Source organism: Thunnus thynnus, chromosome 3 (genome assembly GCF_963924715.1).
Source record: "Thunnus thynnus chromosome 3, fThuThy2.1, whole genome shotgun sequence".
NCBI lineage: Eukaryota > Metazoa > Chordata > Actinopteri > Scombriformes > Scombridae > Thunnus > Thunnus thynnus.
The window spans coordinates 3,314,924-3,328,118 of record NC_089519.1 but is presented as its reverse complement, the minus strand read 5'-3'; the positions used below and the strand labels follow the sequence as shown (position 1 = coordinate 3,328,118).

The following is a 13,195-nucleotide window of genomic DNA, read 5'->3' as shown; positions in this document are numbered from 1 at the left end:
TAAATCTTATATTTTACATTATATTTATCACAATTGCCCCAGTGGCCTAATGGATAAGGCACTGGCCTCCTAAGCCAGGGATTGTGGGTTCGAGTCCCATCTGGGGTGGATCATTTTCAACCCAAGAATGAACGTAAAGATGAAGCCATGATTAAAAAGTCTACTCCCAAATATCCTGCAATTAAATAAAATTCTGAATGTGTGTATTGATCAATGGAATTTCTGAACGTGTTAGTTGAGAATGTTACACACTGACCGATGCTCATGTTCCAGAGTTGTTTCCATGCACAATGAAATTTAATCACAATATGAATGATCCATCATTTGTTGTTGCTGTTATTGTATCATTGTATTGAATTATATTGTTTATATGTATTTACTTGTCAGTGTGCGCATTTACATAAAGGCTCATCTAGGACCAGGCTTTGAAAACTGCTGTGCTATGGGGCACTGGTCCATGTTTATCAACAACAACATTCAAAAAGACAAAGTTTTAGGAATAACCAGCCAACTTTGTCTATTTCTCGACTCATAGTGCTGTGCATTTCTCATGTCTCATGTCATGGACACAGCTCACTGAAAAATGTGTCAACACAGTTAATATAGAACAAGTGCAAGAACTATGCTATTACACTCAGGCTAAATGTTCTAGAAAATCCCGACATTCTACCGTGTGCATAAACATGGCGGCCACATGAACCAGCAGTTTCCTGTTAACTACAGCCATCTCATAGCTCATCATCCGCACAGCGTTTACAGACTGAAGAGAGTAATATCTGGAAGCTAAAATACTGACAGCTGCTGGGTAATTATGCCACATGATCAGGCAGCCACTTTTAATCAGCTGGTCTGCATTTCATTAACAGTCCTTGGGGCCAAAGATGACATTATCTTTAGCTTCAATTTCTGCCTCCCTCATCCTTTCTCCTATGAACGAACAAAGTAAGCCTCACAGTCGAAAGCCTACCAATGTGCCTGCACATGGGTCTAATCCCATCACTAAAGAATCTGCTGAACCACTGAGGCCAATACAATTGTTAAAGTACCCAGAGTAAACGCATTGTGGGTTCCACATGCAAACAGTGCAAGATGGTGGTTTTCATGTAACAGGCTCAACAGAGGGAAGAAATCCAGTAAATGAAAGAATAAAGGAGCTTGAGTATTTAATGGTGTAAGTGTGGCTCAGGTCACTAATCAAACCTGAGCCATAGGACAACAGCCCTCATGGTGTTAGCGAAAACCTGCCCATGTCACTGTGACACACCTCTGACATAATCGCCTGGTTGCTTAGCACAATCCAATAAGCTCCCTCCTGGTCACTATCCCCCCCACCGTAAATACGATTATAGCAGTAATTATAAGCAGTAGAATATACAACAATCTCCCCTGCAGATCTACACAATCTCACTAATATTCACTGCCAGCCTAATTTAGACACCATCCTCCCTCTACTTATTCATTTCAGCCTCCTTAATGTAAGATCTCCAGCTGATAAGACTTTTATTTGCAATGATTTTAGTACTTCACCTCCTGGCTATGAACTAGCTCCGAGCCACAGGTTGGGGAGGTGGTCTAACTGTGCTCTTTAAAAGCTGTTAAATGCTCAGCGATTGACCTGAGGGTCTTCTCATCCTTACATATGTGTTTTCTTTCAAAATAGTCTTTGGAAATTCTCTGCATCTTCATACAGAGACCACCCGAGTCATCTGGTTTTATAAGTGAATTTTATGAAGTACTCTCCACCATCGTGGCAAAGTATTTTAACATATGTGTCTGTTGCACTTGAAATCCATTGGTTATAGAATTTATTGACCTAATTGATACTTTCAAGCTTTCACGTTCTCTACACATAATAAGGGTCAAACCCTCGACTTTACACTTTCTAGCATCGTTATTAGCGACGTTATTTGCCATTAAACTGGTGTATCTGACCATAAATCTCTTCTGCACTAGTATTCTGGACACCGTGGCTCCTCTGAGAGCTAAAAAACCTAAGATGACATCTCAAACCCTGACTTAATACTCACATTAGATCATTAAAGAAGCCGCAGGGCCAAAACACAACCTACAGATCTTGAAAACTTAAAAAAGTTAATGAAGACTTTAAACCAAGGGTTTATCACACCTTATAACATTTGCTGCCCTGAGAAAACATCCAGAAAAAAACAAGAATTAAGATATTAAGGTAAATGTTAATTTTCTTAAATAAAATACAAATAAAGCTGAATCTGTTTCCAAGAAAATTGCTGCCACATATTTAACTAACGGACTAATTTACCTAAAAGACTAAAGAACAGTTGCCTCAAGAATGGAGCTTATCTATGTGTCTGAAACATTTCAGTCACAGAAAAAAGTCTATTTCATATTATCATTTCTATCCACATTTAATATTTATTTTCTACCTCAACAGCCAAACATCTGCAATCTTTACTTTACACATCCTCATACTCTCTGCATTGTTCTCTTCACGTCTTACACTATTTTGCCTCGTCTTTGCAAAGTTTTGATTTTGTCGTCCCCCGCTGGCTGTGGGTGAACGGGGACCCTCTGGTGTACTAGGCCTGGGCTGAAGGAGGTCATGACCCCCAGCGTCCAATAAAGAATCACTGTGGAGCTTTAACCAAGGAGGGAGAAGTGAGACTTTCAGGACTCAGCTTCATCTACAACTGAGTTTTATTTGTTATTTTAGTGACATTAACTCTGCATTAATTCTACTTTGGAACGAACAATTAGCAACTCTTCACTCTTGCTAAAAAAGTAAAATATTAGATTTTCTTTAAAAGTACCTAAATGTTATTTACATCTTTTAAAAGGATGCTTTAGATTTTTTTTGAGAATTTGTTTTGTAAAAATATTTTCTATTTTTTTACATTTTCAATATTTTGAAAAGGTCAAGTTAGTGTCTTGATTTTAGTTTGAAGTTATATTGTTTGTCTTTCACGTATCTTTCAAATCAGTTTAGAAACCACAAACCTAAGCAAATGTCTGATCATTTTATTACATTGTATTTAAATATTTGATCAAATGTTAGAAAAATTGTAAAAATGTGACAGAAATTTATTCCTGTAATTACAAACTTTTACAGTGTAAAAACCTTTTTTTAGACTTCTGATATTTGTGTGAATGAATGTGTAATTCCCTTTATTATATTTAACATATTTTGGTTATAATAAGCTGGTTTTGGTTGTGCGACAGTCTGATAATGTTGAGTAGCAGCGTGCTCTGCTTTCTTATTAATATGACTGATATATTTCTAATATACAGTAGTTGATATGGTTTATAAATAGTAGCTGTCTATTAATACAGCATGTTATATTCATTAAAAATGACAATAAATCAATATCAACCTCTTCTTAATTTCTAATAACAAAAAACCAAAATTACATGAAAAAAAAAAGCAAAATTTATTAATGTTAAAAACCGACAGGCACAGCGTCTGAGCCGACAACATGCACAGACCAAATATCTACAATAACAATGACCATATACAATATAGTCAGGACAGACTGAGACAGGAGTGGTGTGATGATGAAGATGATCTGCTACGTAAGACGTCCATGTGTGTGAGTTACGGCACGTTGTGGGTTCACAGTTTAGATGCACAGTTTGTGTTACACAGCAAACGCCGAGGCATTTCGAAATCAACAAAGGCCTTTAAAAACAAAAAAACAAACAAAAAAACACGTTTCTCAAGTTCAACTCCACCGCCTCATTTCTCTCTTTGCACCAGAGGAAACCTGTCGAGAGGCTTCAACATATCCAATTGTTAAATAACACTAGAAGCATCCTGTTATATCACAAATCACACTGTTACCGATATTTCCAGAATTCTTCAGCATGTTTAAACTGCTGATACACAATAATGCTTTTTCCATTTCGTTATAAAGACAAGTCCATCAATCTCCTTCACTGATGAGACCTTCCATTTGGCATTTTTACTATAAACACTTATAATGTATAAATAATATAATCACTCTTTTCAATATATCACCTCTTTTATATCAACAATAATAAATTATATTAATGGAAAATGGCACGCTGTACAAGCAACATAAAAATATGGTCTTCATTTGTTACAACCAGTGAGTCAAATATTTACAGAGCCAGAAAGAGGCTGGAGGATGAGGAAAGAGGAAGATCCATCTCTCTCCAGACTGATATAGATTCTGTATAACTTTTATGAACGTGGTAGCACAGTGATTAAACGATGCTTGACTTGCAAGCTTAATGTTCTGGAAATATGCGACGGGCTACTCGTTAAACTCTGATAACTGAAACAAAATAAGATTTCACCCTGTCACAGAAATATTTACTTAATGTCTAGAAAAGAAAAGTCAAATTAGAAAAGTGCTTCCTTACACACAGGAAAAAAAAATGCTAATTGCATTGCTGTTTTTGTGCTAAAGTCCTAAAAAAAAAAAAATCAAAAAAAGCATTTCAATTATAAAACTCTTCACAAAATCCTGATCTGACTGAGACGCCGTCACGAGTCTGGATATCTTATGGCTACGTTATTAATTCATTCATTTTTTTAGCCCAGATAAGATTATCAATATGTCTTTAAAAAAAGCACATCTGGAGTCAAAAATGCACCACTGTTGTGTAAAAAGGTTAAAGCATAGCATCGTTTTGAGCAGTACGGCAACAAAGGCTTTATTGTGATTAATTGAAGTTATCCTAGATTTTCTTCCCATAATGCATCTGTGTGAGTACTTGTGATTGTCTGAGCCTAAAAACAAATTAAATTTCCTGTCAGCTTGTGATGAACGTTAGTTGGCGAGTAAGAAACGTTGCTCGATCTTACGCACGTTTCATAAATATGGCAGAAGCCGGAGCTGCTCTCTCTGCAGTGCTTTGTTTTCTGTTACATCAGCAGGTCTTCAGTACAGCAGCGTGCTGAGTGTCCCGTCTGTTTCCACACCTCAAAGGCGACTACGCCGCCCAGAAGACTTATAAGCCCTCAGTCGGGTGCATTTTTGAGCGGTAGCCGTACCTCAGGGCGTCCGAACGTGAAAAGTAAGAGAAGGAACAAGTTCACCTCACAGCAGGGAGCGTCACTTCAGTCCAAGATTGACTTCAGAGTGTGTCAGGTGTGTTACGTCACAATCTTGAACTTACACGCCTACAGATACAAAACAGGCACATTTTCACAAACATTTAAATACTGTATCAACAAAAACACACGCACGCGCGCACGCACACTGCATTCTTACTCTCTTTTTCTTTCTCTCATTCAACCACCTGGTTCCTCTGTTCAAAATCTTGTCTCATTAAGCTCCTCCCTTCTCTTCTTGCATTGAGAAAATATTTCACTGTCTCTTTCACTTTCATCCTGCCTTTGTTTTCTTGCGGCTCCACGCCGTCCTTCTTCAGGATTTGAGCCCCATTCGGGCCATCAGCTGCTCGTAGACGGTCCAAGCCATAGCAGCCATCAGAGTGCGTCGGAGAGACCTGGGTACAGCCCCGCGAAAAAACCCGCGCAGTCCGTGCTCCTGAGGGAAAGAAAAGGCATGAAAGCTCAGCGTGATATGTTACTGATGTAACAACAACCCTTAATATAAACCAGAGCGTGTTGCTAACAGCGCCGTACACTGAAAACGACCTTGGCTAACCCCTGCACATGCAGCAACACAGACGGTTGGCGTGCTGTGATTAAATGAGCACACTCACCGCGTAGATGTAGCGAATGGCGTCTGATGTCCTCCAGTGGGACGGACTGACTTGAATGTGGGTCTTCACCACGTCTGCAGGCTGCGTTACCAGCGACGCCAGAACACCCGCCACCACCCCACAGCTGAAGTTGACCAGCGGGACGTAGACCGATGATGTCACCTCTGACAGGAGATAAACAAGGTATCAGGACGAAGCAGAAGAGTGTTAGATGTGGGGGTTTTAAACATGGAAAGTAAAGGTGCTTTTTTTATTATGCTCTGTATAGTCCTGTGCCGCCTGGGGAACAGCGGCACATGAAATTTAACACTGTTTACAATACGTCTGGTTGATTCACTGTGGAAGCAGGATGACCTCTTTGCAGCGTTCTGCTCATTTGATCTCCTACTCCAGCGCGGCTCTCACCTTGAGGCATGGCCCTCTTGGCCTGGCTGTAGAACATGACGTAGATGCCGGAGAACGGAGCGTCTCGGAGCAGCGTGGCGGTCAGCCCTGAGAACAGAGCCCTGATTCCCTCGGTCTCATACACGCTCCTCAGAGCCCCGGCCACACTCACGTAGTTGTAATAGCCACTCTGAAACGACGTACAAACATATAAAATTAATATGGAACATATTCATTTACACCTTTGCTTTTATGTCACTCGGATACAGTTTTATCTACAGAGACTGCTGCCGTAGACAACCGGTTGTAAATTGTAGTCATTCATTTATGGAGGCTGGTGGAACGTTTTTTAATTGAGTTCAATGTCTGTTACTCATGGAAACTTCACGGTTCATTGATCAATGCCTCTGTAGTGTCATTCAGCCAATGAGAGCCATGACTAAGAAGCAGAGCTCCTCATAAACGAATAAGCCGAAGGTGGACAAGCCACGAGAGAGAATATATAGGTGTCGTGAATTCATAAGAGATTTAAAGGAACCCTGTGGAGTTTTTGACCTCTAGTGATGCTATGGAGCAGTTTTTCTATGAGTGGGTCCCTGTTTTGTCTTATACAGGTGGACGAACATGCACACAATGGTTTCACATTATTCCACTCATCTACAGGTTGTAGTAATATGCCGAGATATGAATCAATGATCCAACAGTCATAAAAAAACAAATCATACGGCACGTCTCAGCTCAGACGGGCTCTGAAGAAACTGTCACTCACCTCAAATCGTGTCTTGATGACAGTGAACGGCAGCATGGAGACCCCGGCCACGGCTCTGGCACCCGCTCCGAGCAGAACGGCCTCGCCAGCGTTGGGTGCACGGTCGAGGAAAAAGTGCTGCTTCAGCGAGTAGAAGGTGCTGAAGTAGATGCCCACCCCGGGGATGCAGCGCACAAACGACTGCCAGAGAGATCAAAGTCTTAAACATTTCTCTTACTCTGCTTTTTTGTTGATGTGATGATGTTAAAGGTGGTTTTTAGTTTTAAAAATACCAACCGATGGTGTAATATATATTTAGTCATGATAGTGTGTCCAGCTGTTTGTCATGGTTTGATAGAAGTAAATCCAAAGAGATATTCTAGTCTTTGTCAGCTTTTCTTGAACAGAGAAATTGTACTACATGGATAAATTTCATAATTTGTAGTATGTGACATTTAAAGAACCAGTGTTTAGGATTTAGTGACCAAAGGCCTCCTCTCTAGAAACATGGCGGTGCAACATGGAAGAGGAACCGCTCCCTATGTAAATATAAAGGGCTCATTCTAAGGTAACTTCTGCCAATAGATCCCCCTAAATCTTACACACTGGTCCTTTAAAATGAAAAGCAGACTTCAAGTGTCTGCCTGGTTCTTCGAGTAACACAGAGAGGTGATGCTGATGCAGGTTGAGAGTGTGTCAGTGAACTGCTGCACTTACTACTGCCAACGTACAGATACGCAACAACAGGATTTATAATAACAGGAATGATTGTAAATGCTGCAAATAGAAAAACGTGGTCCGTTACTCACCGGTGAAACTCCCTTCCACAGACTGAAGAAATTCTCTGTCCTGATAACGTTGATTAAAACACTGAACATCCCAACCTTTGGAGATCTGCAAGATCAAATGTAAGAACGGTTACAGACACGTTCAAAAGGTGCAAACGTGTAAAAACATACATATGACATGTGTTTGCTGATCATGATCCAAACTCAGCTCCGCGCAATCAGCTGACTCCCGTGGTGCATTCAAGAAACGCCTGAAAACTCGGCTCTTCTTTTGAGCCCCTTTAACATTTTAGCACTTTGTTGATTGTTGCACTACTTCCTGTTGTTTCTTACTTTAATAAGAATAATAATAAGAATACACTCTGTCCTTTGATACTTGATTATCTCGCCTCATGTTTCTGCCAAATGACTAAATGTGAATAAAAGACAACTGCACCCGCGTAACGTTTAAAATAAAAATCCACTTTTAGCTGTTAACTTTTCCTGTTTCTGTCCTCGTTGGAGGAAGTTGCACCACAGCAGCCTGACAGTATGATTACATACATTCACTAGTATGATTAGTGCTGGTCTGACTAATTACCCTATATGAGTCATAACAGCAGACTCAGGCCTGCTTTGCTGTGTGTGTGTGCGTGTTTATGCTTGTTGTTTCGTTACACATGCCTGGAGAGCATGTCGCTTAACATGTTGTGTGAGTCAAAGTAACTAGATAACACCAGGAGCATACTGATAAAAAAGTCTCTTGAATGAGAAAATGGTCTAAGACTTGTGGACCCTGCTGTACCTGCGTCTGACGGCATGTAGCTGTAATGTGTTGTGTGTGTGTGTATTTCCATTTTCACATGTGTACGTGTGTTATGTGTGCACACACTCACCCCGGCTTGGCATTGTTCTGCAGTGTCTGCAGCCGCGTCTTGACCAGATCCAAAGGCTGGAAGAGAAGCGTAGAGCAGGTGCCGCTGAGAGAGCCACACATAAAGGCTTTGAGAGCTGGGTGAGCCTGAGGATGATGACGGAGAGAAGTGACAGGAGAAAGAAATGGCGGACAGAGAGCACAGACAATGAGGGGATGTGGGAATGTAGAGAGAAATCAGAATTATGGACAGAAAGACAGAGAAAGGGGATAAGGCACAGAGAAATATAAAGGATTAGTCACAGTGTAAAATGCACCGTTCACCATCTTTCAGAGGGTCGGTCACTTCTTACCGAACGCCAGAGACCCTCTCAAAAGAGCAGGAAAACCACAAGTCTGACAAAATAATGAACATTATCTCAAAGACATAACTGAGTTTAATATTGGGAACTATTTTGATAATCAAATAATTGTTTTAGTCATTTTTTAAGGGAAAAATGCCAAGTGGCGGCAGCTTTTCTAATGTGAAGCTTTCTCTGTCATACACGACAGTAAACTGGATCTGTTCAGACATCGGGCTGCTGATCTGACAAAACAAGACATTTGAGGACATCACCTCGGACTCAAAGAAATTATAACAAGAATTAAAAAAATATATATATATTCTGATATTTTATAGACAAAGCACTTAATTGAGCAAATAATCACCAGATAACTCGATAATGAAAACACTGGTTAGTCGCAGCACTACTTGTAAACAAGCTTGTAAACAGAGCAGAGGCCAGGTTCCCCCACAGCGGAGATGATGAAGATGTGCAGAGACAGCGCACGCACGCACACACACGCACGCGCACACACACACACACACACACACACACACAGGGGCTGCTGGGCAGAATTAAAAGAGACTCAACATTATCTGTGGTTACATGCCTCATGGACAAACAAACAGAAAGGGCATAAGACACAGAGTTGGACGGAGAGACAGACAGACACTGAATTCAGCTGCATCTGAAGGTAAACATTTACACAAAAAACTCATTAGACAATAACAATAACCACAATTACAACAAACACAGAATGAAATTTCTGCACACTGCATAAACTGTCTGCTGTACAAAAAACGTTCAATACATACTGTATGTAGCTGCTGCACACACACACACACACACACACACACACACGTGCCACTTTAACGCACACATTACACACAAGCACACACTCCTACCTTCCCCAGGCTGCCTGGGGTTCGGCTTGAAGAATCCTGTTTTTCCTGCATTTTGCCCTCTTTCACCTCTCTCTCTCTCTATTTGCTGTTACAAATAGCATATTATGAAATAACCTCCATCTCTCTCACAAACCTTCCTCCCTTCTTCTTCTCTCTCTCGGTCTCCCGCCAACCTACAATGCCTCTCTCCTGCTTCTCGTCCTCCCTCCCCCCTGTTTCGCAGCCAAAGCAGAAGCTTAATCCAGGCTACGTTTTTCTATGGGCTTCTATCTTTATCTTTTAGAGACACACTCACATATCTGTATTTAACCCCCCCCCCCCCCCCCCCCCCCCCCCCCAAAGCTCACTGCTAAATTGCATCTTTGTCAAATGGCATGAGTCATGAAATGGCTATGTGTGTGTGTGTGTGTGTGTGTGTGTGTGTGGTGGGGGGACTTTAAATGTGGGTCACAGAAAATGTATGAAGTAGGAGTAAATTCACACAAGTTATTAAAGGACCAGTGTTCAGGATTTAGTGGCATCTAGTGGTGAGGTTGCAGATCGCAACCAACTGAATACCCCTCCCCCCCCACCATGGAGGAAAACCCACGGTGGCTGCGAAACTCGCAAAAAACACGAAAGTCCCTCTCTAGAGCCAGTGTTTGGTTTGTCTGTTCTGGGCTACTGTAGAAACATGGCGGGCTCTATGGAAGAGGACCCGCTCCCTATGTAGATATAGAGCGCTCATTCTAAAGGTAACGAAAACACAATGATTCTTATTTTCGGTGATTAGACACTAATTAAAACATAGTTATAAATATCATATTCCATTTCTGCTAAGTCTGTTCTTCTAGATGCCACTAAATTCTACACACTGCACCTTTAAATAGCCATTTACATGTCTGCTTACAATCACAAATCACGTTCTCATCAGATTACTCTATCCATTAACAAATTTCTTAATTGTTTTCCAATATAATTTACTACATCTCATACTGTGACACAAAATTACACACACTGTGATAAAGGATCTTGTCGATACTGCCCACATCTTGTTGGAGCTACTGTGCCATCGAGTTCGACTGGGTGTTTTTTTTCTATCATTAATCAACCACTGACTGCTAGTTTAGTTGGATTATAGAGAAATATTTAAAGCTGGAAATGTGTAACTGTACAGTCACACCACAACACACACTGACACAGCATTAAAATGGGCAAGTTTAAAAGGACAGGTTCAACGATTTTAAACAACAGTCAGGTGCTCATATGAACATTGAAAGAGGTTTTCCTCGCTGTAATCATTCCTCCTGTTCAGACTGACTATTGAATGATTCCCCTCAAATGTGCTTTTCACTGTGATTGGGGCCAAAATCCACAGTGTGTCCACACAGTCAAAAATGTATTTAAAAGTTTATCTGAAGCTTATATGAGGCTTCAGCAGTCTGAGTTAGTCATATCAAGTGAATTCTGACACATTTACAGTCTTTTTAGCGTCAAAATCCCTTTTTGTGTTTCCTCGGACAGTGTTTCCCTGTTGAGCTGCAGGTGGAAGTATAGTAACATAAAGAGGGAATTTAGCATTAAAAAGGCTGTAACGTTGAAAGATATCTACTTGATTTGACTCATTTGGACGACTGAAGCTTCATTTTAGCTTTTGACATTGTACGTACATTATGAAGGATCTTCTAATGGTCAGTATGAACAAGAAGAATGATTACAGCAAGAAAAACTTGTCAATGTTAATTTTTTGCACCTGGCTGTTGTTTAAGACAGACTTGAACATTTTGAACCTATCCTTCAACACACTGGTTTCGTTTTGTTATGCGAGAATACAAGCTGATAAATATGTGCTAAGTCACCCTCTAATTATCAGCTTCAGGTCACAGTTTGCATGATGGGCTTCACAAACAGACTCACCGCTGCTAACTCCATCCTCGAGGTGGATGCTGAGTCGGATGAGTCCAGTCTCTTCTCCCCTGCCGTTTTTGAAGCTGGTCAATGTCAGCCGACGTTACTAAAAGAAAAGGAGGGAGATTACACAGCAGCCATGAATCACATTTCAAAACAAGAAGGTCGTTTGCGAAGTCTCTTAAGAAGCCAGATAGCAGCAAGCTAGATTAACTAGCTACCGGTGTGATATAGTGAAGGTTGTGTCCTCTCAGGAGAAGCTATGCTGTCAAGTCAGAGGTTGAATCAAACCATGCTACTTTCAATGCAAATGCCGGAACATGTCCGCTTTAATAAAAGATCATCTAACCTTTGAACAGTTAATCAGATACACTCCTAGTTAGCTCTCAAGCTAACCTAGCACGTTAGCTCCTCTTTACCTGACTTTGAAGTCTGTTAAGGACAGATGGAGGTGATGGTCACCCCTGCCAGCCTCAGAAACGACATGTTTCGTATTCACTGTGCCAATCTGCCCACGTTTCTTGACAGTCTAATGATAGTAAAACACAACTGTCCCGACTGAATACAGAACTTTCTGGTAAAGCTCGTTAGCTAATGTCGGTGTTAGCTCCTCACTCTTGTAACTTATCTAACTTTAGTCCGGCTCTCTCCTGCGAAAACATGCAGCTTAGCTACTGCAGATGATGTCCGGGCGTGGGTCGAGTCCCAAAAGTCGTCTTTCAGTGAGAAAATGTAAACAACAGCAGTGAGTGGCTGTTAAACGCTGCTTGCTGAGCTGCTGCGCGCTGTTAGCATCTGGCTAGCTGAGTTCATCTCCAATACAGCGTCGTCACACAGGAGAAACACAGTATTCCACATTATTTCACCGGCTGCATTGGCTGGTTTGAAAACTGGGGTTAGTGTACCACATCTGCATTAAAATGCACTAATAGATGTAGAGTATAGAGTTTATAATCTGCCGTTTTTAGTTAGAATTTCTTATAAAACAAACTACGCATGTGTAATAATAACAATGACCTCAAGGTGTCACTGTTGTCTCGCATGTCAGCCCCATAGACTGTATATAAAGATTATATTATTATTAGGGCACGAGCGCGAAGCCCTCTTGTATCCAAAGGAATTATTTATTATTATTATTGTCATTATTATTATTATTATTATTATTATTATTATTATTATTATTATAACTCTTTAATCGCGAATAACTTCGACAAACATGTACCAAAACGCACGAAAATTGGGGTGCGCGTCAGTTCTGATGTAAATCGCAGATTTTAACGGTCTCGCAAAAAGGCGGCGAAAAATGGCTCGACAGCGCCACCTAGACAATTAAGAAAAGCGAGCCCCACGACATAGATTGTCGTAGAACAATAAAATTTGGTGTGCAGATATATCATGACCAGACGCACCAAAAACTCTCTTGGAGCCATACCCTAAATCCAACAGGAAGTCGGCCATTTTGGATCAAAGTTGCGATTTTGACGCTAATTTTGCCGTTTTTAGCCTGCGTACTTTAACGAACTCCTCCTACATATTTGATCTCAACAACTTCAAATTGAGTCAGTATCATCTACAGACCTGGGAGATGAAAAGTTATCAAAAGGTGAGTTTTCGACATTGTTTAGGGGATGTGGCCG

At 40.8% G+C, this 13,195-nt stretch overlaps 1 protein-coding gene and 1 non-coding gene across 4 annotated transcripts; one reads left to right on the top strand and one right to left on the bottom strand.

Annotated features, from left to right (window-relative positions):
* Positions 1-35: 35 nt before the first annotated feature.
* Positions 36-108, top strand: trnar-ccu (transfer RNA arginine (anticodon CCU)). Its single transcript has one exon. It is a non-coding gene; the product is annotated as a tRNA-Arg (tRNA).
* Positions 109-4,990: 4,882 nt separating this feature from the next.
* On the bottom strand, positions 4,991-12,628 carry LOC137175241 (mitochondrial glycine transporter B-like). 3 transcript variants are annotated; one of them, XM_067580989.1, is made up of 8 exons: positions 11,978-12,628; positions 11,568-11,664; positions 8,466-8,590; positions 7,612-7,696; positions 6,824-7,003; positions 6,076-6,244; positions 5,671-5,834; positions 4,991-5,492 (listed from the first exon to the last, which is right to left on the bottom strand). In XM_067580989.1, exons 2-8 carry the CDS (start codon positions 11,580-11,582, stop codon positions 5,370-5,372), a joined length of 861 nt encoding a protein of 286 aa, XP_067437090.1. In that variant the 5' UTR covers positions 11,583-11,664; positions 11,978-12,628; the 3' UTR covers positions 4,991-5,369. The 3 variants fall into 3 exon arrangements, with proteins under 3 accessions (XP_067437090.1, XP_067437099.1, XP_067437107.1); XM_067580998.1 differs by lacking the exon at positions 11,978-12,628 and adding an exon at positions 11,780-11,933; XM_067581006.1 differs by lacking the exons at positions 11,568-11,664; positions 11,978-12,628 and adding an exon at positions 9,672-9,731.
* Positions 12,629-13,195: the final 567 nt, after the last annotated feature.

What these genes read in the sequence shown, in the direction of transcription:
- LOC137175241 (XM_067581006.1), bottom strand. Translation starts at nt 9,722, where the DNA reads ATGCAGGAAAAACAGGATTCTTCAAGCCGAACCCCAGGCAGCCTGGGG. An exon ending in CCCCAGGCAGCCTGGGGAAG is followed by an intron (nt 8,591 to 9,671) that starts GTAGGAGTGTGT and finishes CATCATCCTCAG; the next exon opens with GCTCACCCAGCTCTCAAAGC. An exon ending in CAGAACAATGCCAAGCCGGG is followed by an intron (nt 7,697 to 8,465) that starts GTGAGTGTGTGC and finishes TTGATCTTGCAG; the next exon opens with ATCTCCAAAGGTTGGGATGT.